The following is a 26,689-nucleotide window of genomic DNA, read 5'->3' as shown; positions in this document are numbered from 1 at the left end:
TGGAATAAATTTGAGGTCATCATCTGAATGTAAACGCCAAAAACTTAACGATTGAGTGGAACAATCGAGCTCAGGTTACGGTGTTTCATAGGCCGGGGTCTTTTCGCTACCAATAAGTTTTTAGTCTCCGTAGAGTAGTTCGTTGAAAACATTACAATATCCTTCTTCTTCATCGAAAAATCGAATGTCTAGGACATACAGTCGATCCCAAAAACGTTGTCCAAGTGAAAAGAGGTTTATAGGACAATAAATGTCACGTGTCTCATTAAATATTCAGTTTTACGCGCGTGTGGAAATAGGAATCTGAACGTGCTTCATCACATGCGTGGCCGAAAATGTCGACGGCGGGTAATTCAAAACAAGTTCTTTCGACTTTAGAAGTTCGAGTTTTGGACTCCAAGAAGAAGTCTAGCTACGTTGTAAGAAGTTTACCCAATTTTCCAGTGTTAGAGACCGTTTCAGAGCTACGTTCTGAGCTAGTGAAAGCCTTACCAGACTTAGAGAACGTTCTGCAAGACTGAGTAATGAGAATGAGCAAACCAATCTGCACGTACCATACCTTCTTGCGCGTGAATCCAAGCCTGTGGACCGTTCTGCATAATGTTTGGGCACTAAAAGCAGAGCCAGTTGTATTGAATATTTTCGTCGCTATTTCATTCAATTGCATTTCAGGACGTTGTAGAAGACACTCCATGACGATATACTCTTCATGCGGGAAAAAGTGTTCCTGTTTGAAGAGGTCGACCGACGGGCCAAGGATTAATGTCTCCACCAGTGTAGAATGTCGCACACGTCCGTTTGACCGTTTCAGGACTTACAAACAGATTAGCAGCTATCTCCTGGTATGTTTTTGCATAAAACAAATGTTGGTATACCATTCTCCTTTCAGATTCAGTTTTCAATACTGTAATTTACTTTTGCATCAGTATGCTAATTAAAACATCCACGCGCGTAAAACTGAATATTTAATGGACACGTGACATTTATTGTCCTATAAACCTCTTTTCACCTGGACAACGTTTTTGGGATCGACTGTATTTATCGCTTCTGACTTGCCAAGGCTCGAGCGAGAAAAACCAAAATACCTTTACGCTTTATTAAACAAGCGACGCCCATGTTGTCTTGTTTTCGTGTAATCAACAAGCTTCCTAGTCGTTTATAGTCGCTTTCTTTCCTAGTCGCTTTCTTTACCTAGAATCCATTAGACTTTATTCTTTTCAAGGAAAAGATATGGTGCTTTGAGATAAGAGATGTCGTGTGTTGCTGAATCCGACATCTACAAAAAGAATATTGTTTGGCGTTTACATTCAGATGATGAAATAAAAATTTATTCCAAATAAAGGACCAAAATACCTTTACGCTTTATTAAACAAGCGACGCCCATGTTGTCTGGTTTTCGTGTAATCAACAAGCTTCCTAGTCGTTTATAGTCGCTTTCTTTCCTAAAGGCAATAGATCATTTCGTCTTAGTTTTTTAGTGCAAATGATAAAGTCTAAAGGATTTCAAGAAAAGAAAGCGTCGGTAAACGACTAGGAAGCTTGTTGATTACACGAATATGGCGTCGCTTGTCGATCGATGTTTCGCGTATAAAGTTTTTTTTTCTTCGAACTTTGGCAAGTAAACAATGATAAAAGAATGATAAAGCTACCCAAAACACACATTGCATAGATTAGAGTGTGGGGAAATAAAGTCATCCGAGTCATAAATTGGTAGAAACGGACTCGATATGGTAAAGTGAACGCTGTGCTTGGTCGCGTTTAGACCTCCACTTTCACTGATCGTATCGTGAAATGATCGCTCCAAATATGCTTCAAAATCATATACAAATGTCTTTCAAGAGACTATGTTTTTTTTAACAAGTCTCATCGAAGTTTGGTTTTGGTAATTTCCAATGGTAGCGAAAGGACTTCATGATGGTAGCGAAAGGACTTCATAATGGTAGCGAAAGGACTTCATAATGGTAGCAAAAGGACTTCATGATGGTAGCGGACTCTGTTTGGTAGCGAACCGACGGTAGCGAAAGTACGCGGTAGCTAGTTAGTTGTCGATTTCATTGTTGACTAGTCGTAAAACTCTTATTTTTACACTTGTAACAGTTCGTTAGCCTGACTCTCTTTCATCTTGAGATTCTCATTAACACTTTGGAGAAAATAGATATATGCTCAAGCTTTCGACAAGCAAATAAATAAACAAAAACTTTAATGGCGATTAAGTTGGCAAGTCAAGGAAAGATTACACTTTGGCACACTGGAAGCAATAATGGCGCTGTTCGTTTCGTGCAATTTTCGATCAACTCGGATGCTAATAAAGTCTTGAAACAGAATTATTGGGGATGAAAACCCATCTATCGGGACAGACTTCACGACTTCTTAGTGACCATATACTGTATTTTAAAGTTGTGCTAAACGACTATTGGAATTGAGCGAACAGGTCATAGCTGTGCGAACGAGTTGGTGCGAAAAAGCAATTGTGCGAAACGACTGGTTACCGAGGAAACCGAGGACCCCCATGGGATTTTAATAAAAATTTTCAATGGATTAATTTTCATGAAGAACGCATCAAAATACTGGGCATATATTTTTGTATAATGATGAGTATAGTATGATCAGAATTTCAAACCGATAATTAATTCACTAACTTTCAGACAATCGCAGAAGTATTCTGTCGTTATAGATCCAATGCACCTAACACTTTACAGTAAAATCCAAGTATTGAAGTCCCGCTCGCTCTGCAAAAATTGCTCTGTGCTTAATGTTTTAGAAGATTTTGTTAAAATAATAGAGAATACAACACAAAATTTCATTTGGAATGGAAAAAAACAAAAATCAAACATATAGCACCTTAGTCGGTGATTATAAAAGTTAGGAGGATTAAAGTTTCCAGATTTCCAGTCCTGTATAAAAACAAAGCGAATCAAATGGGCAATTAAATTGTTCGAATCCATCAACATATCTTAAAAATATAGGAGGATTTCACCAAATAAAGAATAATTTTGATAGGAAAAGGATCCAAAAGAATGTTTCAGCTTTCTACAAGAGCGTATTAATAACGTGGTCAGAGATATCAGAAAATAATAGTGATGAACCAAATGCGATATTCAATGAATATAATATATGGAATAACAGAAATATATACAAATAGGGGGAAACTCCATTTTTTATGAAGATTTCTCTGCCTCGAATATCAACAATATCTCTGATTTATGTGAATCAGGATGCTTTGCGGCCAACCTGATTATTGCAATCAGAAAGTTCAAAGTTTGTCTTTGCTGAAGTTCAATAACAACAGCGACAACCATTGGACTTGCGGGTGGGGGCGGGAGGTATTGGTGGAATAGAGCGCAGATAATGTTACCGGAAGTAAGAGCATTTTCGAGTGGTCACCCCTCCCCTACACGTGGTGTTTTGTCGTATGTCAGCGAGATTGTGATTTCTGATTCGTGATTCAGAAAACAGAAATGCGATTTCTGATTCGGGAAACGGAAATCCAAAATCCTGCATTCTCTCGTTCAAATCTGTATTTTCGCCTATGCAATATACCTAGGCAGTGCCGAAAAGTCAGTTTTCTGATTTCTGAAACAGGAATCTAAAATAACTCTTGTACAATTCCTGATTTCTGATTCCAATAATCAGGTTGGCCGCAAAGCATCCTGATTATGTGATGGCAATGGTGTCAAAGTAAATTGTAAAAGTAAATGTAAAAGTAAATGCAAAAATAAAGGATTTCAGGATAAGGATTTCATGGGTTAATTGGTCTGGAATAATTCACGCAAAATTCCAGCTTTATGGAAAAAACCAAAATATGAAAGGAAAAATGAGTAGTCTCAAAAAAAACAAAGACAGCTTAAGGTACCAGGGGACCTTCATGACCGTTGTTCACTAGAAACGCCATAGCGCACTAACTATTCAACTGATATGGCTACAAAAGTATATATTTCCTAAATGCTGAATAAACCCTGATTTTAACTATGAGAATTATTTTTTGAATAATCTCATCAGTTTTTTAAGAGTGAGAGTTTTATAATTTTCAATAGTTTTAAATTTTTTTAAAATATTTCCAGTGCATAAATAATTCTGAATGGCAGGGAGCAGCATAGCATTAATATATATATTTGTTTTCATTCAATTCATATCCAATCATAGATAATTATATCTCTATTTTTGCTTCATGTTTTTTTTTTTTTGCTATTACTGTGTTCTTTAGTTTGTTGCTTTATTGTTGTAAATGTTGTAAATAGAAATAGAATGTAAAAAGGAGCCATGTAAACCTAATTGTGTTACAAACAAAAAGTTGTGGTGAATAGAATTGAAAAGGATCTATGTAAATAAGTTGTGTGATTAATAATTTTGAAGAAAAAACTAAATGAAATAAATAAATGAATAAATAAATATATAAAGTAAATGAATAAGTAAATAAATAAGTAAGTAAATACATAAATAAATACATAAATAATAAATGAATAAATGATCTTGAGTTATTTCTTTATATAATTTATCCATTTGTGCAGGGAGTTGTCCGACCTCGACCTAGCTCCCAGGTTTGCATTGATAACAATAGGCTGTTTGATAACTTCAATTGGTAATGCGAAACACAAACCGCGTCTCAAAAACAACATTAGCAGATGAATTTCAGAGCTCATAATAATTTGTGTAAATAACAAAAGAGTTTGAAACGCAAAGGTGCACGTCTCAAAAACAATCCTTCTTGGAGAAAAAGGTTTCAATATTCTTGGTGAAATGATGTTCTAGAACACCAAATGCACCGAAAGGATGTTCTTTAAGTATGAAGGTTTTTTATGTTACAATTGTACTTAATGTGCTGATAAAGACATTCTGAATGTTGATCTCAGGCCATGTTGAGAGTGCTTCATGACACCAGCGTGAATAAAATAAAAGTTTTAATTTAATCTCCATGAACATTTCTTAGAAATGTGGTTGAATTCCTTATCATTTGATTTTATGGTTGATTTAGAAGAATTATGGTTGATTATTAGAAGAATTGTGGTTGATTACTAAGCATCTGATTGATGTTCTTTAACTCCTATACATCTATATCGTGTTCTGGAACTACATAATTATCAGTGACAAAATTCAAGAAAGACATCGCTTAACTACAGTGTTTGCTAGCTTGTAGATACCGTTTTTAACACCGTAGTAATGATCGTGAAACAACTCCAAAAGTGATCGATTTACACAGGTTCGTAGCGCTATAATAATCGTTAAACTTCTAAAAAACTCTTCTTATGAGCCTTTATATAGACTAGGAGAGTGACATGGTTTATACTGGGGACGTCATGGTAGTACAGACTAGGGGCATTATTGTATACGCTGGGGGCCTTATGGATGCATGGGGGCATCATGACCAGTTATCTCACCTTGAGTATGAAGATTTATGCTTTCAATATGTTAATGACTGTGATGTCACAGGAGGCATTTGAGTGTATTTGTTGTGCCTAGTTATGTGATAGACCTTTATGCAGGCCAATGAGTAAAATATTGATGCTATAGTCTGCATCGCAATGCATTATAGAATTAAATTCCAGAAATTTGGAAAGAAAGTGTTGAGCCACTTGGTCCTACTTACAAAATAAATTATCATCCTCACAGCATTCTCTCCATTAACCACATATTCGGGAAAAATCTATTTACAAGCTCACAGGATAATTCTGCCAAAATTTCTCAAACATAATGTACAAACTTTTGACTTTAATGTGCTCTCAGGATTCCCCTCCAGCACTCCATATATATATGGATAAAATGGTTCAGAATTAACAGCTTTCAAAATACCTCCAAATCAAGCTGCCGATGCTTCATAGAAGAAACATTTCCCTGCTGGAATATCACACCACTGGTGAACTCTGTACCTCATTTGCATAAAACAATGACAATGTCAATCCAAACTCCAAATATGGTTTTTCTAGGGCTTGCAGAACGTTTAGATCCAGAAAAACACTAATTTATAAAACCTCAAAAAATGCCCAAGTGTCAAAGGGTTAAATAATGAAGCCTTCCCTTATGTTACATCACAGTCATTAACACATTGGAAACATAATTAAACCTTCATAACTTAATTCAGACACATCATGATCACTCAAATTAAGGATATGCCGAAGCGAACGAAAATATGTGTGACAACAAGAGTGTTACATGTGAAACTCTTTAATGAAACCGGCAAACTAGAGTCACTCTATCCGATTTGTGTATTTGATTAAAATATTTGCTTGTTTGCCCAAATCTTGAGCACAAAAACACAGCTACTTTCTCAAGTAATGTCTATGTTAAACTCATGGCAAATACATTAAGGGAAACACATGGCGAATGAGTTAAAACGTTGTGACAAATGTTTGTTTGGTTGCAAAGGACGCTAAGAAGTGGAGTTTCTTTCAACTGAACCATTTGTAGAAGTTTTTACAAATGGACTAAATAGTTTCAGAAGTCAACAGTTTTTATTTTGATTTAGATGTTGATTAACTTAAAAAAAAAACTTTAATATTCAAGTATGTGAAACACATAAATGAGCTTAATCAATCAGAACTGAATGGCGTTTTGAATTCAATATTTCAATCCTATAACGGAAAGAATAAAGCCTGGAGAGACTAATAATGACTTTTTACTATCATTTTATTTTTCATTTCGGCGATTAACAAAACAAGCTCCTTGCCAGTATACTCCCCTCTTTTTAAAGGCTTAGAATGGTCTCTCGTATTCGCCAGACTAGTACACTAACCTAGCTTTAGAGTGAGACTGACAAGTTGAATTTGAAAATAAACAACCCTAGAATAAAAAAAAGATAGTGCGCCATTTGGCTATCGATAGGTATTGAATATAAATTAGAATTAAATGTATTTATTTGTCTTAAATAGATGAGCGACTTCTACTAACAGGTGACGTGACCCCATCTTCGAAACATTACAAGTATCTGTCAAACAGGTACGTTGGGGAATAAAATAGAAATAGAGAGGAACAGATTTGCAAGCAACTCCTCAACTGTCGGTCCATTCCATTCCCGCCATATTCTTTCATTTAGAAAAGAACAAATGTCGTCGCTTGAAACTCCCCGCCTTTCCTTGATTTTCTGTTTTAATTGGTTCCATTTTGATTCGATGTTCTGTGTATGGACACTTGTAACAGGATCAACGAAATTAATGGAGTGGTTGACGACTCTGTGGGTTGTTACTTTATTGGCGAGACTGAGTTTTAACTGCTCGTAAGCACCCCAGTCATCCGTATGTACCTCACTTCCAGGCTTGAGGCACCTATCGAGGATCGGTACAAGTGTTTGTCGGCTTCTGTTTGCAACCACTTGATAATACCCTCTTGCCGGTTCGAATTCTGTGGTTATCACGCCAAAAACCCAAATTTCTTTTCGTCGACGTCCTCTGTTATACTATACAAAGAATAACATATGTAAGTAACTATGAAAAATGTGGGTAACTCCGTACAAACGATTAAGAAGCGTACCACAGTTATAAAATATACATTCCATAGCAGTATCTTTTAGTAGGAGTCGTACTATTTGAGATTTTTCGTTAGCGCAATTCATCACTCAAACATCAAAATTATTATAATATAACTTATACAAAACAAAACAAAAAAACAAAACAAAAACTAAATTGCACTAAACAAAAAACTTGATAAATACATCATGTGTGAATCGTTCTCCCTATTCGTCCCCCTAGCGGAAGTGCATTTTTGATTTTTTTAAAAGTTGTCTCCCATAGTTCCTGCGGTGTCACCAAAAACCCGAGGAGGCGCTTGTAGTCGCGGCGGATGGTCTTCGCTATGTGAGAGGGCCGCTTGATGGAGGATAGGTCCTACATTGGTCCTACATTACGCATCAATCCTCAAAAATAAAGCCTTAGAGAAACGTTTAGACTTAATTTTTCATTCCAGAGTATTTTTTTGCGATCTAATTAAGAGGAAAAAGACTGCGGAAAACATGTACTTTTAACTTTTCGTTCAATAATATTTTTCTGTAACTTCTGAATAGCATTTTCCAATACCAAAAGGCATTGTGGGTCCTGTTAATTCGAAATAAAAAGTTAATACACATAGATGCAGTATTCATCCTTTTATGAAATAGCTGTATAAAACTATAATGTTTCTCGTCTCATGGGTTAAGCCACCCTGCGAGCACTGTGGTATGTTTAACCCTCCTTGACCTTACCTCTGCGGGTTTGTCGCTTACTGTAATTGGATATATTCGGATTATTTGCTGAAAAGCATTGTTGATGGAACGGAAATTAATTTTTATTACTATGATAACTTACGCAATTCTTAGAAAAACCGGCCTTTTGGCCAGATTTTTTAATTTGATCTCTCCCGTGGAGGGAAACATCAGCATCCTCCATGCCAGGGTGTCCTTGTAAAATATAGGACTCATCAGTGGCTTATCTTGACTTTTTGCAAAAGCGAGATTTTGCTTGAAGTCATCGATAAGCCAGTGACGAGTCCACATGGCTTGAATGCCTTGTAAATGGATCTCTACGTATGGCGACTGATGAATAAAAACAAAAACAAAAAACAAGTAAAAAAAAAAAAGACAAATTAACAAATCACAAGTGGATGATAATGATGTATATACCTCTGACAAAAGCAGATTCATAAGTTCTGAGTTCCTCTCAGTCAGCAGTCGGTTGTGGGCATCAAGGTTCTCTTCTTGATGAGCTTGCATTTCTTTACTGTTGCCCCAAAATGTGCAGCCGTACACTCTGCACTTTCTTGGTTTTGAAGGGCATTTGTATGTAATGTGTTCTATGGCCTCCGATCTGTAAAAGAATTAGCAAAAAACTTATATAACTTTTATAAGCTAAGTTAGAATTTGCATACGTTGGCGATCGTAGTGGCACTTAATTTTTTGCCGGTATGATTCTTTGTCCCGCCTACTTATTCACCGTTCGTTTGTACAACACGATATAACGGAGAGCTATTTATCATAGGAGAAGCACTAACGTCAACGTCAATATAATAATATGGAAGGTAAGGTTCATTTATGAAAAGTTGTATTTACGTCAGTTGAAGATCAACATTTACCGCATTACATTTGTATTTACAAACTAAAAGCCAACCGGATTGCGTGTTGAGACATATATGAGAAATAGGTTATACTCACAATGCGCTCGAGTGGGCTTCTTGCTTGGCGTTCGGAAAAGGACATTCGACGTATTTTCGTTCCATTTTGACCATCAATCAGGCATAAATATAACTACAACTGAACTGACAACAGAACAATCCAGGTCTATGACGGAGATTACAACACAGGAGGTCCAGACTCCGCTCTTGTACCCTAATACAGGGACGGCGGAACCCGGGGGAGGGGGGGCTGGAGGAGCTTTAGGCCCCCCACTTTTTGTGAAATTTAAATACATTTTCACTAAATTTAGCGCCCCCCCCCCCCCATCTTGTCATACAATGTCACTATTGAGTCCTCCAATCAAAAAACTGCTCCGCCGTCCCTGTAATATGATTCGCCATAATGGAAGCGCCTCAAAGCAAGGGTGGGTTCCAGCCCGCACGAAATAGTTCTTTTTTTACCCTTTGCTATATTGTTTTATGCTTTTTCATTCCTTTTCTGAATAAATTTTAATTTTTAGAATTCCAATTCTATTCTGAAGGCCTAAAGGAGGCTTCATTCGTGAGACGACAGTTTCCGGTTTAACCTGATTTTTGAAACTGTCAATGAATAGAATAAATAATCCAGATGTGATTGGCAGCTACTGTATTTTGATGTGAAGCCGATTCTTCATTACATATCACTACATTATATATAATAATTTTATGATAATATTATTATATCTTGCCATCATGAAATGCATTCTTGCTTTTTGTTGAGACTGATGAATTGTTTTACGGTAGTCATCATGTCTGGATAGCATTTGTGCAGTGTAATATGAGATGCCTTATATGCCAGGAAACGCAGGTATACGCCTTTACTAGGGGCGGCGTTTGAAACGCTTTGTCACTGTTGTAGAACAGTCTTTCGAAACTTCGCTTCACCTAAAAAACATCGACTTCTACTCTTAACTCTACTGCTAATACCATGAACCCAGCAACGTCTTCGAGCTCTTCCAGCTCCGGTAGCTCGAGTGAGAGCGAAAGAGAACGAAGTCCCCTGAGAACCAGGACTGTGAAGAGAGAATTTTGGCTCTTAAAGCATCGGGTAAAGTGTATACCCAGAGGTGTACTAGAGAAAGAATTGAAGAATTCCGGCAGGGCAAAGTGGATTTCATTTTCCCCAAACTTATCAAAAGATCAATTGGGGGATCTCCTGAAATCTTCCATGCCCCGCCTGGCTAATGTGTCATTAGACCGGTAAGTGACCTTGCCAACGAACATTATTAGACGAATAGAACTCCGATCTTGTAACTTAATATTTAAGCTAAGCAATAAACAAAGAATCATTATCAAAACCATTTTTTTAACTAACATGCATTAAATTGTTTATTGTTTGTGCACTTAAAATATTCGTATTTGTCCGAATTATATTCACCAGATTGCAAGTGATTAGATCCACTTCGAGAGGCTCGAAGATGGAAAGAGTAGCAGACTCTCTCCCTAGTGCGAATGAGCTGCTTTCGCTAATGAAAGGAACCAAATCCAAGAAGATTTTCTTGTTTCACAAAAAAGGTAATTGATGCATGGGGAAATAATAAACCATGTGGGCCGGTTACGGTTTAGATGATCCTTTACGAGCAATTGTTGTTTTTTGTTACAGATTCCAATAAAAGGTTATCCAGAGGCAAAGGTATGGGTATTTTGCATCGTGTTACAGTTCGCAGTGACGTCAGACTAATTACCACAGGAAGCCCAAGCAAAGATATTTCGTAGAAACAACAAAGAATGTCAGGGAAATATCAAAACACTCCAAATCTTTAAAAAAGCTCTGCTTTTTCTCATGTATTCATGTTCTTTTTGGGTTCTGTATGCGATTGCAAGCCATTTGAAGACTTTTTTCCCTAACAATAAAAAATGCCTCAATTGGTCTTGAATTTGAGTGCATAACTAAAAGAGAACCCAAAGAGGACGAAATAAAAAAGTAAAGCAGAGCAATTTTGATCAAAAACGTCATAAGATTTTGAGTGATTTAATATTTTCCTGACGTTCTTTATTGTTTGTACAAGATTTCTTTGCTTGGGCTTCCTGTGTCACAGCTCAATGAGTCAGTAAATATGGGTTGCCTTTTGTAAACAAGGACTGAACCTGTTATCAACACGGTCTTCTGGATACTATGCTATGAATGGACTGCAGTATAAAATCAGTAATTCTTTCGATCAACCGAAGTCTGAAAGCAATCACATATATACAGTTGTTGCAGGAACTCTTTGAAGAATAATTCATAAAGTTCTAAGTTTAAGTCTTTATATAATACATTAACTTGATAAGAATATATGCATTAGCTTAGGTTCAGATGTCACATGTTTGCTGCATCAAGCCTAATTACCTTTGCATCCAGCAGCTAAAAAAACAGCAAGGATTACAATATAAGAATTAAATCAGCTCTTTTGCTTTGCACCAGATAGGAGATGTCATGTGATGTGTTAGGCTTACGTACTTCTAGCAGTTACAGGGCAAACAAACGCAAAGGACATTAGATTCGGAGCAAAAAGTTCGACGTCTGATCTGGCTGGCCTATAAGCTTGCATATTAATTAGTCTAATGGGGGAGTATAGGAATGAATAATTATTGTTCTTAAATCAGGTTGAATTTGGTTATGGACTTTTTTCTTCATTTTTCAGATGAGCAGCAAGAACAGGATCAGTCTGGAGATGACTTAGGAATTAGTGAGTATATTACTTTGATTGTCAAAATATTGAGACTTCTTAACCATTTTTAGTTTTTGATTTGTAATCCAGTTGGTCATTAAATTGCTTGAGAATTTAAAGGCTCACACTCTTGCTTCACTTTTGAGGAGACAATATTAGTGCAGTCCCCTCCAAAAAAAACCCTTGAAGGAATAATGTGCTCTATCTATTAGGGGAGGCTTCATGAAATTTTTCATTACATGCAGCGACATATTGTATATCATCAATCAGCACATTCATATTATTGTAAATTATTGTAATATCATGAATGTAAATTGCACTCTAAACACTTTATATTTGGAACAAATTTGGCTTCAGAGAGGGTTTCAGGACTTCTGACCATATCCTAGTTCTTAAAAGATTAATTAATCATCAATATTATTAATTATCTAAGGGTAAACCACTGTTTGCATGCTTTATTATTGGTTTCAAAAAAGCTTACATGCAATAGTGTATGGCGAGAAGGTATGTTTTATGAATCGATCAGTTATGATTTATATAATACAATTACTGTTGTTGTTTTTTTTTCCTCAGCAGCAGCAGCAGCATCAGCAGCATCGCCATCCATCAAACCAAAAACCGACAAGAACCACACACCATGTAAGTTTATGGATGCAAAAAAGGAATGTATTTAACTTCCAGTGTATGAATGCAGTTATGATTTATATATATATATATGATTATTGTTATTGTTTTTTAGCAGCAGAAGCATCGCCATCCATCAAACAGAAAACCAAAAAGCACACACCATGTAAGTTTATGGATGCAAAGAAAGAAATGTATTTAACTATTAGTGTTAATAACTATTAGTGTATGAACGCAGTTATGATTTATATATATGTGTACATATGTATATATATATATATATATATATATACACACACAGCCATTTGCAAAAATTATGGCCGTTTCAAATATAAATACAAGTATATCGAAAGTATATCAGACAGCAGGGCGGGCTATCTTTCTTGATATTTTTTTCAGAAAGCCCTAATGATAAACAACTCGAAAAAATATAATGGAGGATATATACATCCCATAACATTTGATATGCTTTTGATATACTTGTATATATATTGGAAGCAGGCCATTTTTGCAAATGGCTGTGTATACGTATATATATATATATATATATATATATATATATGTATATATGATTATTGTTATTGTTTTTTAGCATCAGCAGCATCGCCATCCATCAAACCAAAAACCGACAAGAACCATACACCATGTAAGTTTATGGATGCAAAAAAAGAAATGTATTTAACTTCTAGTGTATGAATGCAGTTATGATTTATACATATGATTATTGTTGTTGTTTTTTTTTCCTCAGCAGCAGCAGCATCATCACCATGGCCATCTTTTAAACAAAACACTGACAAGAACCACACACCATGTAAGTTTATGGATGCAAAAAAAGAAATGTATTTAACTTCTAGTGTATGAATGCAGTTATGATTTATATATATGATTACTGTTATTGTTTTTTAGCAGCAGCAGCATTGCCATATATATCCCACACACAAAAAACCAAGAATCACACACCATATACTGTACGTTGCATACAAAAGTGTGTAATGAGTGCTGTTATCTTTTGCTCATTTATCATTCCTGAGTATTGTGAGATTTCTAACAAATCAAAGTGTCTGTGTTCTGATCTTATCGAACACAGAATGTCAGCAAACAATCCAAACTCAAGTGGAACCACAAAGTCGCATGAAATGTACAGTGTGAAATGTATTCATGCATGTATGTTTTGAATGCCACTGTGAATCATCCACCCATGCATCCATTCATCCATCCATCTTTCCGTCCAACCATACATATATATCCATTCATCAACCTATTTTTTGAATATATTTTTCAGCAACATCAGCATCAGCATCAGCATCAACACCAAAGCTTTTTATAAAGCACACACCATGTAAGTTGCATGGAAAACTGTTTAATGTGTTCAAGATGATATTTGGTTTCATACATATATACATGATCATCATGTTATTTATTTTTAATTTTTCTTTATATGTTCAATAACTATCAATATATTCTCACATGCACAGGACTAGCTGTTACATTATATAAGTAAATATATTCATTTATATATTGTATACTGGTCACCAATTAATACATTTTCACTAAATTGTTCGACTGACTGGTCTTAAATCAGTTTAAGTAAAGTTATTATTATTATTATTATTATTATTATTATTATTATTATGTTGATTTATATAAATTTTTTTTATAGCAATGGTTGATACTTCATTTCATGAAGGTGGTGGAATCATAGGTAAGTAAATTTTATTTCATTGTTTATTTTATTTATTTATTTTTTACATGCCCTTTTTAATATAATCATTTGAATTTGAGTTGATAATCTTTAATTTTTAATGAGGGAAACCTACTCACTAAGCATGGTTTTCAGTAGTGCCCTAAATAAGAATATACAATGACTAATTTTACGATAATACAATTAAAGAAATATGAATAAACAAAAATATGGATAAAAAGATAAATACGATAAGATAAGAAAAATGTAAAGTTATGAAATACAAAAGAGTGGTCTAAAAAGTCTTATGATATATACAAAATATTAAAAAGCTAATAAATATTTTTAAGAGATCTCTTGAAACTATCCACTGATGTTATTTTCTTATGATCTAAGTTTAATTCATTATATTCTATTTCATTATATTTTATTCTATTTCATGCAATAAATTGAATTTACTGCATTGAATTAATTTAGCTTTTTCTATTTACAGTTGGAAAGTTTCGCCGCGGTGAAGAAGAGCCTGGTAAAATAACAAATAACTATCAATGATTGTTTTTAATTATTGCGCACAGTTGGCTTTAAAGTTAGAATCTTGTGGGGCCATGTTACTATCCTCCATACATGTTCCTTATTGGAAATCAAATATTTTATAAATACAACTCTAGCTCAACCTGCATTGTATTGTTTATGGAGTGAATGGCAATGTTTTAGCACAGTGCGCCACCCATCGTATATCCACATTTTAAAGATTTTTAGTGTAGCTATACATTAGTATGTTATGTAATTCTAACATGATTTTATTATTACAGTGGAAGAACGTTTTAGTGGCATTGACATCTGTCAAAAAGACCTTACCGTTTACAAGCTGATGTTAAGGTAAGAAACCAATTTTATTGGATTAAGATTACTGAATAAGAATTAAAATATGCAAATTCATACCATTTCCTTTTCTTTTACCTTAGCAATAGCCAGCAGTTTTCAAAACATGTAAGTAATTAATGATGATGCCACTTTTTTTGTTTTACTGTTTCTGTTTTACATTACCTCCATTCATCTTGTGTATATTAATTGTACTTTTTCTTCACCAAAGTCATCCATGCAACACACACCACAGCAACTACACCAAGAGCACCACCAAGAGCAACAGCAACTACGCCAAGAGCGCCTCCAACAGCAGCAGCAACAGCAACTACACCAAGAGCACCACCAACAGCAGCAGCAACAGCAACTACACCAAGAGCGCCATCAACAGCAGCAGCAACAGCAACTACACCAAGAGCGCCATCAACAACAGCAAAAGCAGCAACTACACCAAGAGCGCCTCCAACAGCAGCAGCAACAGCAGCCACTTGACAGAAAATACCACGAAGTTGCATACGAGGTTTTCGGGATGATTTTATTTTTGATATTGTATATTATTGTTTGATTTATTCAAATTTAAATTTATACATTTACATTTAATTAATTATTTTATTTTATTTATTTATTCATTTCAATTTATTTTCAACTAGCAACTTGTTAAAATTCATGATTGAATAACAATTTAAAAAACTGGTTTAATCATATTTTATTCCATTGTTATTCAGCAATTATTACAAGATTCAGATGATGAGGTAAGTAAGTTTACATGTATGTAAGTGCATTAAGCTGGACATGTACATTATACAATTGTAGGAAAAATGGAATGACCTTTTTGTAGTCCAACTATTAATACCACTAAAATGCTTTACTGCTGATATATTTGCACAGTGTTAGCCTCAATTGCACTAGAATGTTTACAAATGCCAACGGAAGGCAAATATTGTTAAACTAGAATGGTACAAATACTTTGAATTTCCACGAGCTGTTCTGTTAATTATGAATTTATTGCATGCAGTTGAGGCTAACACCATAGGAAATGTGTCTACCATGCAAGCTGTAGTCACTATAACTGCACTGTGTATCATTGTGAAGACTGAAAAGGCATATGAGTTTGATAGCCCTTTTTTGTGTGTGTGTTTGTCTGTTTATTATAGGTTGTTTTTGGTGGAAGTGCACCACTAAATGCTCATGGGAATGACTCAACATTAGTAATTGACAATGGTTAGTTGAAAGTATAAATTTTATGTATGTAATGTAATTGGGTAAATAAAAAATGCTGATACTGCTGCGTTAGATTACCCACCGAAATGTATATAATTGGCATACTGGTATTGCAAACCTTAGGTAAGTGCACCAGTAAATTAGACTGTTTCTATGCTATATGAGATGCTGTACATAAGGAATTTTGATATACAGACAATACATAAGACAAAACCATTTTTTCATTCATGCACATCATTAGGACTTCCAGTTCAAACCATTCAGTTGGATTCATTTGCGTTAGGTTATGTGAAGTTTGGCATCTTGATCTGAAACAAAAACCCTTTAATAATCTACTATAAATCCAACCTATGAAATTCAGCAAAAGTTCTATATCTATCATTAGGACATACTCTTTTTTTTTAGAAGAAAAGCTGGTGACAAATAAAAAACAAGAAAGAAATAAGAGGCGGAGGATCAGGAGAAGGCATAAATCCAAACAATAACAACTCAACGAACCAAATATCAAAGAAAAAGAAAAAAGAACGGAAAAAAGAAAAGACTGAAATAATCCATGTTGATAGCATTGAATGCCATAGAGATAGTTATTGTGTTTGGGTTTTCATTTGTCAATACATCTTAGTATAAACACGATTATATTAACATTCTGTTTCAATTTATCATTTCTCATATCTTATCAATGTCAATTTTCAATATCATTTTTTCCAGCTCAGTGTATTAAAGACTTTAACTAAAGGTAAGTACTGTTGTACTTACGGGACATCATCTTAAGCCTGGTTCGCACAAGCAACAAAAAACAAATGCAAACCCAGACAACATACGTAGATTCAGTAGTGTTCTGCCCATTGCCAGTACTTGTTTTTCTCTCACCTCAGTGAAAACTGCAGTACTGAGGCTGCGTATGTTGCGTTTGTTGAGTCTGCGTATGTTGCGTTTGCGTTGCTCATATGTTCCAGGCATCTGTGAGGGGAAATAGCCATGGTAATTCCATGCCTACCACCCGGAAGGTGCTTTAATTAGTTGTAGCATCTGCGAGGGAAAAGCATGATAGGAGCTCTCATGCTTTGCCCGGAAGGTGCTTAGGATAGTTACGCATCTGTGAGGGGAAATAGCCATGGTAATTCCATGCCTACCACCCGGAAGGTGCTTTAATTAGCTGTAGCATCTGCGAGGGAAAAGCATGATAGGAGATCTCATGCTTTGCCCGGAAGGTGCTTAGGACAGTTACGCATCTGTGAGGGGAAATAGCCATGGTAATTCCATGCCTACCACCCGGAAGGTGCTTTAATTAGTTGTAGCATCTGCGAGGGAAAAGCATGCTAGGAGCTCTCATGCTTTCCCGGAAGGTGCTTAGGATAGTTACGCATCTGTGAGGGGAAATAGCCATGGTAATTCCATGCCTACCACCCGGAAGGTGCTTAGTTATGGCATCTGCGAGGGAAGGGCATATATGTCTGACCCGGAAGGTGCTTAGGATTAATTTTGAAATGAATTAAAATCTGTTTTGAACATCCGTGCGTTGGGGATTATGTGTAATTGGGGTTGATATTAGCGCCTCTTACACATAAACCCAATCAAATGAATATGATGCTCTGTTTTTCCTTCTTTTCCATTTCAGATTGACCCCAGCAAGCAAGTATTTTTGGCAAGAAGAATAGATACATGTGAATAAGTAAATAATGATATGCAAATATTTAAATGTGCAAATGGCATATGAAAGATATGAAACTATGATCAAAAATGGAGTGCAGACAATATATCCATGAAACAGATCTATATAGTTAGCACTAAGTAGCACTATAAAAACACTAGAGTGCATTCAGTAAACCCGTGAAATACGCGTAGTTATTTAGCGGTACATGCCTGTAACTAATGCTACTTACGGTTACGCGTATATTTCACGGGTTTACTGACTGCACTCTGCAAAACACCGAATAGTGTTTGCACTATCCTTTCACTTCGATTAAGACTTACTTTTTGCCGGAATAAAATCAATTGGGGTAGATGTTGACTCTCCCTCTTCCCCTGGACCAGTGTTGTTGGTATAGAAGTTTTTGCGTTTGTTCGTTACCTTACTTTATTGAAATTTGGAAGATAGATTTTGTAAGTTCCCTGTTTGGATAATATTCTGGTTTGACGTCTTTTGTAAAATATATCATTTTCTGTGTGTGAGTATTTGTGTATATGCATTGTTAACACATACTGCTACCAATAAAAGACGTTATTTCTTATTGTGATGATATCCAATTGCAATGTGTGGAAAAGGACATGATCGGTGTATACGATTAGTGAATTATAAAACTATCTTGAAACGCATCTTCGCACAGACATTATAAAATAACTGTTATAAATGTCGCGTTCTGATTGGTTTGGAGCGCGTGCTTTATGAGAGCACATTGCACGCGTGCGCACTTTCAGTTGCGTCATTCCTATCTATTATTGTAATTTGTATTTTATAAAAGAAATAAACTTGCTTGATGTGCTATGTGCAGTCATAAAGCACTTGAAGATTGGCAGAACACTCAAGAAGTTTCCAGAAGCACTCGACTACGCGTTGTGCTTCTCAGTCCTAACACTTCTCTCGTGTTCTGCCAACCTCCGCGTGCATGCAGCACGCGCGCTGCGTTTTCTATTTCTTCAACATTCGAAGTACTGCTTGCATTTGCACAATATTTTACAAACTTTTCTCGAAGAAGAAAGTACGGTGCATACGCAAATAAAAAATCAAAACCATACACAAATTTAGGCAAAATTATGTATGAAATATGAATGAAAAGTAAAATTTCCCACTGCTTGCATTTGCACAAGCCGCGCGAACTTTATTGTACATGGTTTCTTTTAAATGATATTGTGATATCAAAAAATAATAATAAAAAAATGTAATAATCTGAATTACTTTGTCATTGAAAGGACCGCTATGTAATTGCTTGTCGCAAAGTCACAGGATTTTTCAAGGTTATTTACCACGAATAAAAACTTTTCTTATTTTTCTCCTTTTTGCTTTTTACTAATTTTTAGGCACCCTCGATTAACCTTCCCTCGATCGTAGGCACCCTCCATCGTGGGAGCACCCTCGATAGGAAACGAGGGACGTTTAGGAAATCGAGAGACGTTGCCGTTAACGTCCCTCGTTTCCCAGCATCCTTGAGAGATCCCCGATTGTGGGAGTCGTGGAATCGTGGGATTCGTAGGGTTCGTGGAATCGAGGGAATCGTAGTCAATTTTAGTTTTTCATTCTTTTTTTAATTTCTAAACCGGGAATCCTGTTTGTTCATTGTGTACTTTAAAATGCACGGTCTCTACACACATTGAACTTGATAAATTTGCAATGCATGTTGTTTTTTTTAGTTTTTTGGTTTTTGTTTTTTTTTTCATTTCTTTTCAGAAGTTTCAGCCACAATTGAACCTATATCTTGACATAAAATATAATACGATAAATATCAGTATATTTGTAAACACACTCCTCTTCATGCCTTTATCGTAAACCGACTTATGCATCGGACTTACTGCATTATAGTCCGACAAGAAAAGATCCAAGGTATCAGTACAGCAGCAGTAATGGTGACTCGCGATCGACGTCGTATATTTGCGGGTTAAACCCGCGAAATTCAGAGGGGGCCGGCATTTTTAACAATTCTCAATAATTTCTAAACATTCCCGAAATTGACGTGCAATGACGCGTTGCCGCCATTACTGCTGCTGAAATTAGTTACTTAAAAAATACTCTAACAGTGCTTTTGATACACTAGGATATAGACGAAAAGTGACTAAAAAAGATGCTAAAAACTAACTAAAAATACTCTAACAGTGCTTTTGATACACTAGTATATAGACGAAAACTAACTAAGAAACTAACGATTGAGGAGAGAAAAAGGTTGTTAAAAACTAACTAAGAGAGGAGAGCAAACAGTGTCTAAATAACACCTTAGATATAATGGATAACATTCCAAAGATCAAGAATAAGACTGTTAGGCGTCTCAGGACGCGTGTTTTAAATAATCTAGATTGTGATTTCGCCTTTACGACTTACGCAGAAGGCGAATTAGAATACATAATGGACGAAGAAAGAGCAGAACATATTCTAAACCTTATGCCGGAAGGCGACTATCGTTTGGAGTTAACTTTCATAAAGTATTCTGACGGAGAATGGCATATCGAAAAAGGACGTAGACCAATAAAGGCCAGCGGTAAGAAATCCTTGTTCATCTTGAACGACGATACGCCGCCAGGAGCGCTAATAGGAATCGACAGCCTCTTCTATGAGGTTGCTTACCCTGTCTCCGTGGTCATTTATGCTGCGTACCTTTTGAGAGAGCCTAATCCAAAGAAGCTACAACCAATGCGACATCCTGGAAACTGTGTGGCCAAATTGGTCCGCGAATTCTTCAAAGATGCCGCAAGGGGCGGAAAGTTAACCCCACAAAGGAAAGAAGTCATACGAAAATGGGAGAAAAATACCGAGAAAAGGAGAGCTGGAATTCCTTATCAAACGCGCCCACGAAGAAGGAACTATGGTAAGCGTGGAGAACTGGCAGTACCTCTTAGGCGACAAAACTTACGACTGGAATGCTTTGTGTTATTACCAGGATTATAGGCCGCAATATTACCATTTACGCGCAAGCATGTTAGCTTACGCGCATATTAACCTGCTAACGATGCTCTTACGCTTCGACAAAGAAGATATTCCAAGGGTTGCAACCGATTCTTTATACGTGCGCCCTGAAGTATTGGAAAAGGTAAAGGAATATTACACCGACGATGAAATGGCAGAAAGTGGACAATGGCGCATAAAAGATGAAGAGATAAAATCATGGCGACAAAGAGTAACTTACAATGAAAACCATGCGCACGGAAGAGTAGAACCAACTGAAGAGATTTACCCAACGGTTAAGGATCCATTATCTTACAACGCCATGTCTTACATTTACGGCGCGGGAGGAAGTGGTAAGACCACCAGAGTTCTTAGCCTTTTCCCGGGCATCAAGGTGCTCACACCAACGCACCGCCTGGAACGCGAGCTCCCGAATGCACAAACGTATCATAGCTTTTTCCGATGGAACGGTCAAAAGTGGGTTCCAGAGGCGGTCGAAGTTCCTCCCATAATTCTTTGGGACGAAGTTTGTACGGTGCCGCTGCATTTGCTTAAAGAGTTCGTAATATTCCTCAAAGGCAAGTGTCAGGTAATATTCGCAGGCGATCCTTGCCAACCGCCTCCTATAGGCGGCCAAATGCCGCATAAATGGCTCATGGAAACGGTAAACTACGTAGACGAAGCCAACGAAGACTATCGTAGCAACGATCATATACGTCACTTTAAGAAAGAACTTCGCGGCCGTAACGACGAGAAGCAAAGCGAAGTATTACGTAAAAGAGTTGTGGCGCATTCTTACAAAGAGTTTTTAGCCGCTTGGTGTCCTACCGACGTTGTTCTTTCCAGCCGCCGCGCCAGTCAAGCCAGGATAGAAAAGGACCTGCTGCAAATACATCGCCACAAATTCCCTAAAGAGTTAGTGCCCGTTTGTTACCGGCCGCGAGATACCCGGGCGTAAAAAAAGGACGTTACCATACCAGGCACAAAGAAGGTGATGAGGAACGCAGTAACGCACGACAAGGCCTGGGTACCCATAGAAAAGGTGGAAAAAATAACCTCCCATCCAGATTGGAGGCTTGGTTATTGCATGACAGTCCACAGCGCGCAAGGGCTTACCATAAGAGAAACCTTATGGATCATAGACCAGCGGCTGTGTTGGAGTAACCTTATCTACACCGCCGTAAGCCGCGTAGAATATGCCAAACAGTTGAAGAGAAGCTGGGGTCCGCAACTGCGTTACGACCGCACCCCAGAAGACATAGCAAAGGAGAACATTGCTAAGAAACTCCTTCGCTACAAGCGCCACGACGAAGAAAAAAATATGACGTTCGACTTATGCGTGCACGACGTCTATAAGAAAGGGGCAAGGTGTGCCAAATGTAACATACCTCTACTATGGAGGTTTGATCCGAATGACGATCAGCAGTTCTCCGTGGATCGTATAAATAACAAGCGCGGCCATTGCAGAGGTAACGTAAGGTTGACATGCCTAGAGTGTAATCGTGCGCGTGGAGCAGCACTACTCTGAGTCTTTGGGGACTATGAGCAGCTCTTCCTTGACGAATCCGCGACTTGGGCCATCTAGGTAATACAACACGGGTTGCCCTTCCTTGGTGACGGACTTTGAAATCTCATACGTTTCCAGAGACCAGTTAGGATCCGTGGCTCTCTTACTGCCACCTTCGAGTTCCCCCGGCTGATAGAGGTATCTGACCACTATGTTGCGGGGGAGCTTTTTTTCCTTCAGTCCGACCGCCCTCGAACTTCTGACGTAGGACTTGTGCTCCACGTGTTTCTTTTTTATGGCATCCTTGGGTTTCATTCCCGTAGCCCTGGCCGCCTCGTTATTTAAAGCCGCGACGACCTGGGGGAGCCGCTGAGTCCATTCCCTGTTGCGTTTGGAGGGATCTTCCAGCTCTTTCCAATACTGGTACCCAAAGAGGCGCTCGGCCAGAGTCTTATTGAATCTTTCGACGATGCTCTGACCCCTGTGGTACTCTGCCTCGGCTCTCCTAATCTTAGTGCTGTGGTCTTTCAGGGTCTTAGTAACCACGCCCATGAACTCCGTCCCCGCATCCACTTGCAGCAGCTTGGGCCATTTCAAGACGCGCTTATAAATCCTACCTAGGGCTTCTGCGACTTCCCCAGAATCCTTGCTGGTTATGGGTTCGGCGTCCTTGTATCTGCTTGCGATATCAACTACGGTCAAAGCGTATCTATAGGTCTTTCTTCTTACCTTATCGTGCGGCAAGAAAAGCAAATCTGCCTGATGAACCTCGTTGGGGGCATTTACGGTAAAGCTGGGCCTGGGAATGTACTTGGGCACGGGAAGATAAACCTGCCAGAGGGTTTGTTTTTTCAACCAGTTCTTAGCCGTTTCTTCTGATACCCTGGCCGCGGTCGCGAGTTTCTTGATAGCTGACGCTCCTCTTCAATAGCCTTCAGGTCCATAGTAAATCCTTTTAAGTTTGTCCTCTGTTCGACCCATTATATGAATTCCAAAACAAGATTGATCTTTTGCCCGTTGAAATCCACCGTCTCTCCGTCCACTTTAATGGTGATGTTTATGCTTTCTACCAAATTAGACAAGTCATAGCTCAAAGAAATGGGAGTGTATTCTACTGGGTCAAATGGATTACCTTTGGGTAGAAACTTGGACATAAGAGAAGACTTTTCCCCATTGTTGTAACTATTGACCAAATCGCAATAGACTTCGTAAGAGGATGCGACTTTCCATTTCACATCATATGTACTGCCGCTATTTATCGTGGTACTAGTAAGGCCCAGGAGTTCTACCAATGAACTGTCCTTTAGATTAGCGCTTCCACTATTTTTCTTGAATTTCATTTCATGGGGTAATCCTGTGGTAAGAGTATATCCATGCTTTGCTAGCTCCTTAGCCAGTGTTATAGGGGTGTAATGGGAATCTGGTATTTTTGGTTTGTTGGCATTCGCAACGACAAAGCCATTAATTAAATTATACCAAGAATTGTACAAAGAACAACTAACCAACCGAACCTTACAGGCTTTGATGGGAGGATTCAGATAAGTAGTAAAGTTATTCTTGTCGCTTTCCAAAAAGACGATCATTATATTAGATACGCCAAAGCTACGCCTCCTGCCAGCCCTGCGACTCCCACGAAGACCAACTCACTATCTTTTTGTTTCTTAGAAGGCTGGTAGTAATTCTTAAACTGAGGCTTTCTTAACCTAAAGTCGGGGTGTGCTTGCGCATAAAGTTTAAAGGCGTAGTCCGTATTTTCGAAGTTCTTATCCGCCTGCATTTTGTCTTGGTAGTTCTTATCCAACCAATCCTTGTAAGCTTGTCTTTTTTCATTCCAAGCCGCCACGTCTCGCTGATATTTCTCCAGCGCTAAGTCGTGTCTCTTCCTTTCGGCGGTTAATTATCCGCTTTTGTCACCTCTAACTAATCTATCCAAATACTGACCACCATAATTAGCTCCAGTGAATGCTAAAGCTGCAACAATTCCGCCTACGACCACGCTAGCCATTTATACTAGACGCAAGCAAAGCTTACGTCGTCGGCAGGTACTTTTCCTTCCGTAGGTAATCCTTTAGCATGATAGCCCCGCCTACGGCAGCGGTCATCTTAGCAAAGTTAGCGAAGCTCTTGCTTGGGTCTTCAGTAAAGCCTTCTTTGAGCACTTTCTTGCCTACCCAACCAATACCCGCAACGATGGAAGTAATGATAGCTGCTTCTTCAACAGTTTTCAACAACGCGGTCGACATTATATTACAAAGCGAGAAGGTTATTACTCCATTTCAGGGATCTTACTCTTAAGGGGCTCCTTCGCGGGTGCGTGATATGTTGCGGCCTCCCACTTTACTTTTGGCTTCGTAGCCCGCCATTGTAAGTAGAGGCTGCCTGCTAATATAGCAACTCCCAACGCGCCAATGACGTACCCAGGATTAATAAAGGATTCCTCTTCCTCCACCTTTTCTTCTTTTTTGGCTTTGTTCTTCCTATTCATCTCCGCGAGCTTCTTTCCGGCAGCGACTCTGCCTGGAGATTTAGCCTTGGTAATCTTTTGCTCGGGTTGCTCTACCTTCGACTCTGGTTCACTCATTTATATCTAAGGACTTGAAGGACTTGATAATTACTTAAGGACGACTTGGAAATAACCTGGGCGCGACCTGACCAAGTACTTAGGGATGACTTAACTAGGTACTTGAGGATAACTTAAGTAAGTACTTAAGAAGGACTTGAGGCGACTTGATCAGGTACCTCAGCAAGTGCCGCCTGGAAGACCTTTTCGACTTCTCTGTCCTTCTTGAAGTCCTTCCAAGAGGCACCAAAGGTGCCCGCAAGTTCCTTCAAGTCGACATGCTGAGCTACGTGCAAAGCCGCAGAGGCGACTGCCATTAACTTACCGCACTTCAAAGACAACCACCCACAGGTTATCTTAAGTTCTTGGGCGATGACATAGTCCTCGCTTATGTCCTTCCGCAGTTGCTCCACGTCGTCTATGGGCAGCGCAAGTCCAAGGAGCTTGGTGGCAAGTCGGATAGCGGAGTCTGCTACGGCGTCCGTGGTCTTACTTGCAAGGGCAGCCTCATACCTCTTATGGAACTTTTTGACTTCCTCTTCTGACAACTTATTAACCTGCTCATGGGTAAGTTCCTTGCCTATCATTTCTTTGCACTTCCCAGATGACACAAGGATGTTGAGTTGTTCCTTGAGGTTACTTTCATCTAGCTGTGTGAGGACTTCATCTAAGAGCTGCTCAATGTCCATATACATTAGGAATCATAGATTCCAACCGTGTAGGGAAACCTCAAAGAGAAGATCATCTTGGAATGTTGGTGCGTTTTTAGGTGCCGCATGTATTCATGCAACTGTTCCTTGGATATTTCACCGCCGTAGTCGCTTAAGATGGTTTCCAGGTCACTCCGACTCGGAGTATAAAATACTACGAGAGAGCCTATGTTTTCCCTGAAGGGCTTAGAGACGCTGGTAAGCTGCTGCGAGAGCAACCAAACGCTAATATTGTCGTGTCTGCCGCTAAAGGCAAGCTTCACCAACACCGAAGTGCGTCTTTTTACGTCGTCCCCGCAGGCAATGTCATCCAATATGAGGAGTGTCTGTGTATTCTTGGGGAATTGTTTGTGCCAAAACTTAAGGTGGCTGGATAACTCATTAGGGTCTAAGATATCTACGAAGAAGTCGTCATCTTTCACTCCTATGCCTTCCCAGGTGCGGTTATTCACGTAGGTGGGGCATAATAGCACAATATAGTCGAAGCGGTATCTAAAGGGTCCTAATAGCTGCTCCACTACGAATTGGGTCTTTCCGCAGCCGGTGGGTCCTACTATCAGAGCATTGCAGGGAATATGGTTCGGATCCATTATATATACGATGGACCCAGTGGACGCAGTAAGAAGGATTGCCGGCGACGCAAAAGATAAAAGAGACACCATAGAAATGCAAAGGGAGGAGATAGACCGGCTGAAAGAGCGCGTGCAGGAATTGTACGATGAAATGTGCGGTCTGAAGCGTGCAGAACGGTTTGGCGCGCTGATAACTATGGCAACGTGGGCTAAGGAGTCCGTTAAGGACTTCATGCGATATCCCCTGTAGAATGTTAACAATAAGGTTAAATCTTTGTTAAGTACGTATGGAAACTATTCCAAAGAGTGTCTTAGAATGTTAACAATAAGGTTAAATCTTTGTTAAGTACGTATGGAAACTATTTAAAAAGTGTCTTAGAATGTTAACAATAAGGTTAAATCTTTGTTAAGTACGTATGGAAACTATTTAAAAAGTGTCTTAGAATGTTAACAATAAGGTTAAATCTTTGTTAAGTACGTATGGAAACTATTTAAAAAGTGTCTTAGCTTTACTATTTTGAATCCTGCAAGCGCCCTTCAAAAGGGGTTCTTATTTTTATTTATTATTATTAAATATCCTTAATTATTCTTAATAAT

At 38.0% G+C, this 26,689-nt stretch overlaps 1 protein-coding gene and 1 long non-coding RNA gene across 14 annotated transcripts in view; one reads left to right on the top strand and one right to left on the bottom strand.

Moving 5' to 3' along the window:
• Positions 1–26,689, bottom strand: part of LOC116298776 (uncharacterized) — a 231,119-nt gene that overhangs the window by 95,172 nt on the left and 109,258 nt on the right. The window lies entirely within an intron of this gene.
• LOC116291733 (uncharacterized) lies at positions 9,863–18,383 on the top strand. 13 transcript variants are annotated; one of them, XM_089029759.1, is made up of 18 exons: positions 9,863–10,311; positions 10,493–10,626; positions 10,715–10,744; positions 11,736–11,780; positions 12,336–12,401; positions 12,502–12,552; positions 12,979–13,032; positions 13,135–13,197; positions 13,669–13,725; positions 14,047–14,088; positions 14,561–14,593; positions 14,880–14,946; positions 15,033–15,057; positions 15,161–15,451; positions 15,657–15,683; positions 16,086–16,152; positions 16,861–16,888; positions 17,771–18,383. In XM_089029759.1, the coding sequence occupies exons 1-17, from the start codon at positions 10,040–10,042 to the stop codon at positions 16,884–16,886; spliced, it is 1,350 nt and encodes a 449-aa protein (XP_088885885.1). In that variant the 5' UTR covers positions 9,863–10,039; the 3' UTR covers positions 16,887–16,888; positions 17,771–18,383. The 13 variants fall into 13 exon arrangements, with proteins under 13 accessions (XP_088885885.1, XP_088885884.1, XP_088885881.1 ...); XM_089029758.1 differs by lacking the exons at positions 16,861–16,888; positions 17,771–18,383 and adding an exon at positions 16,558–16,854 and having other exon boundaries at positions 9,866–10,311; positions 12,342–12,401; positions 12,505–12,552; XM_089029755.1 differs by lacking the exons at positions 16,861–16,888; positions 17,771–18,383 and adding an exon at positions 16,558–16,854 and having other exon boundaries at positions 9,866–10,311; positions 12,505–12,552.

The sequence above is a fragment of the Actinia tenebrosa genome, unplaced genomic scaffold (genome assembly GCF_029948245.1).
Source record: "Actinia tenebrosa isolate PJP-AT-01 unplaced genomic scaffold, QUT_ActTen_1.0 PGA_scaffold14__42_contigs__length_11649687, whole genome shotgun sequence".
Lineage (NCBI taxonomy): Eukaryota > Metazoa > Cnidaria > Anthozoa > Actiniaria > Actiniidae > Actinia > Actinia tenebrosa.
The sequence above is the reverse complement of the archived record's forward strand: the minus strand, read 5'-3'. Positions and strand labels throughout refer to the sequence as shown.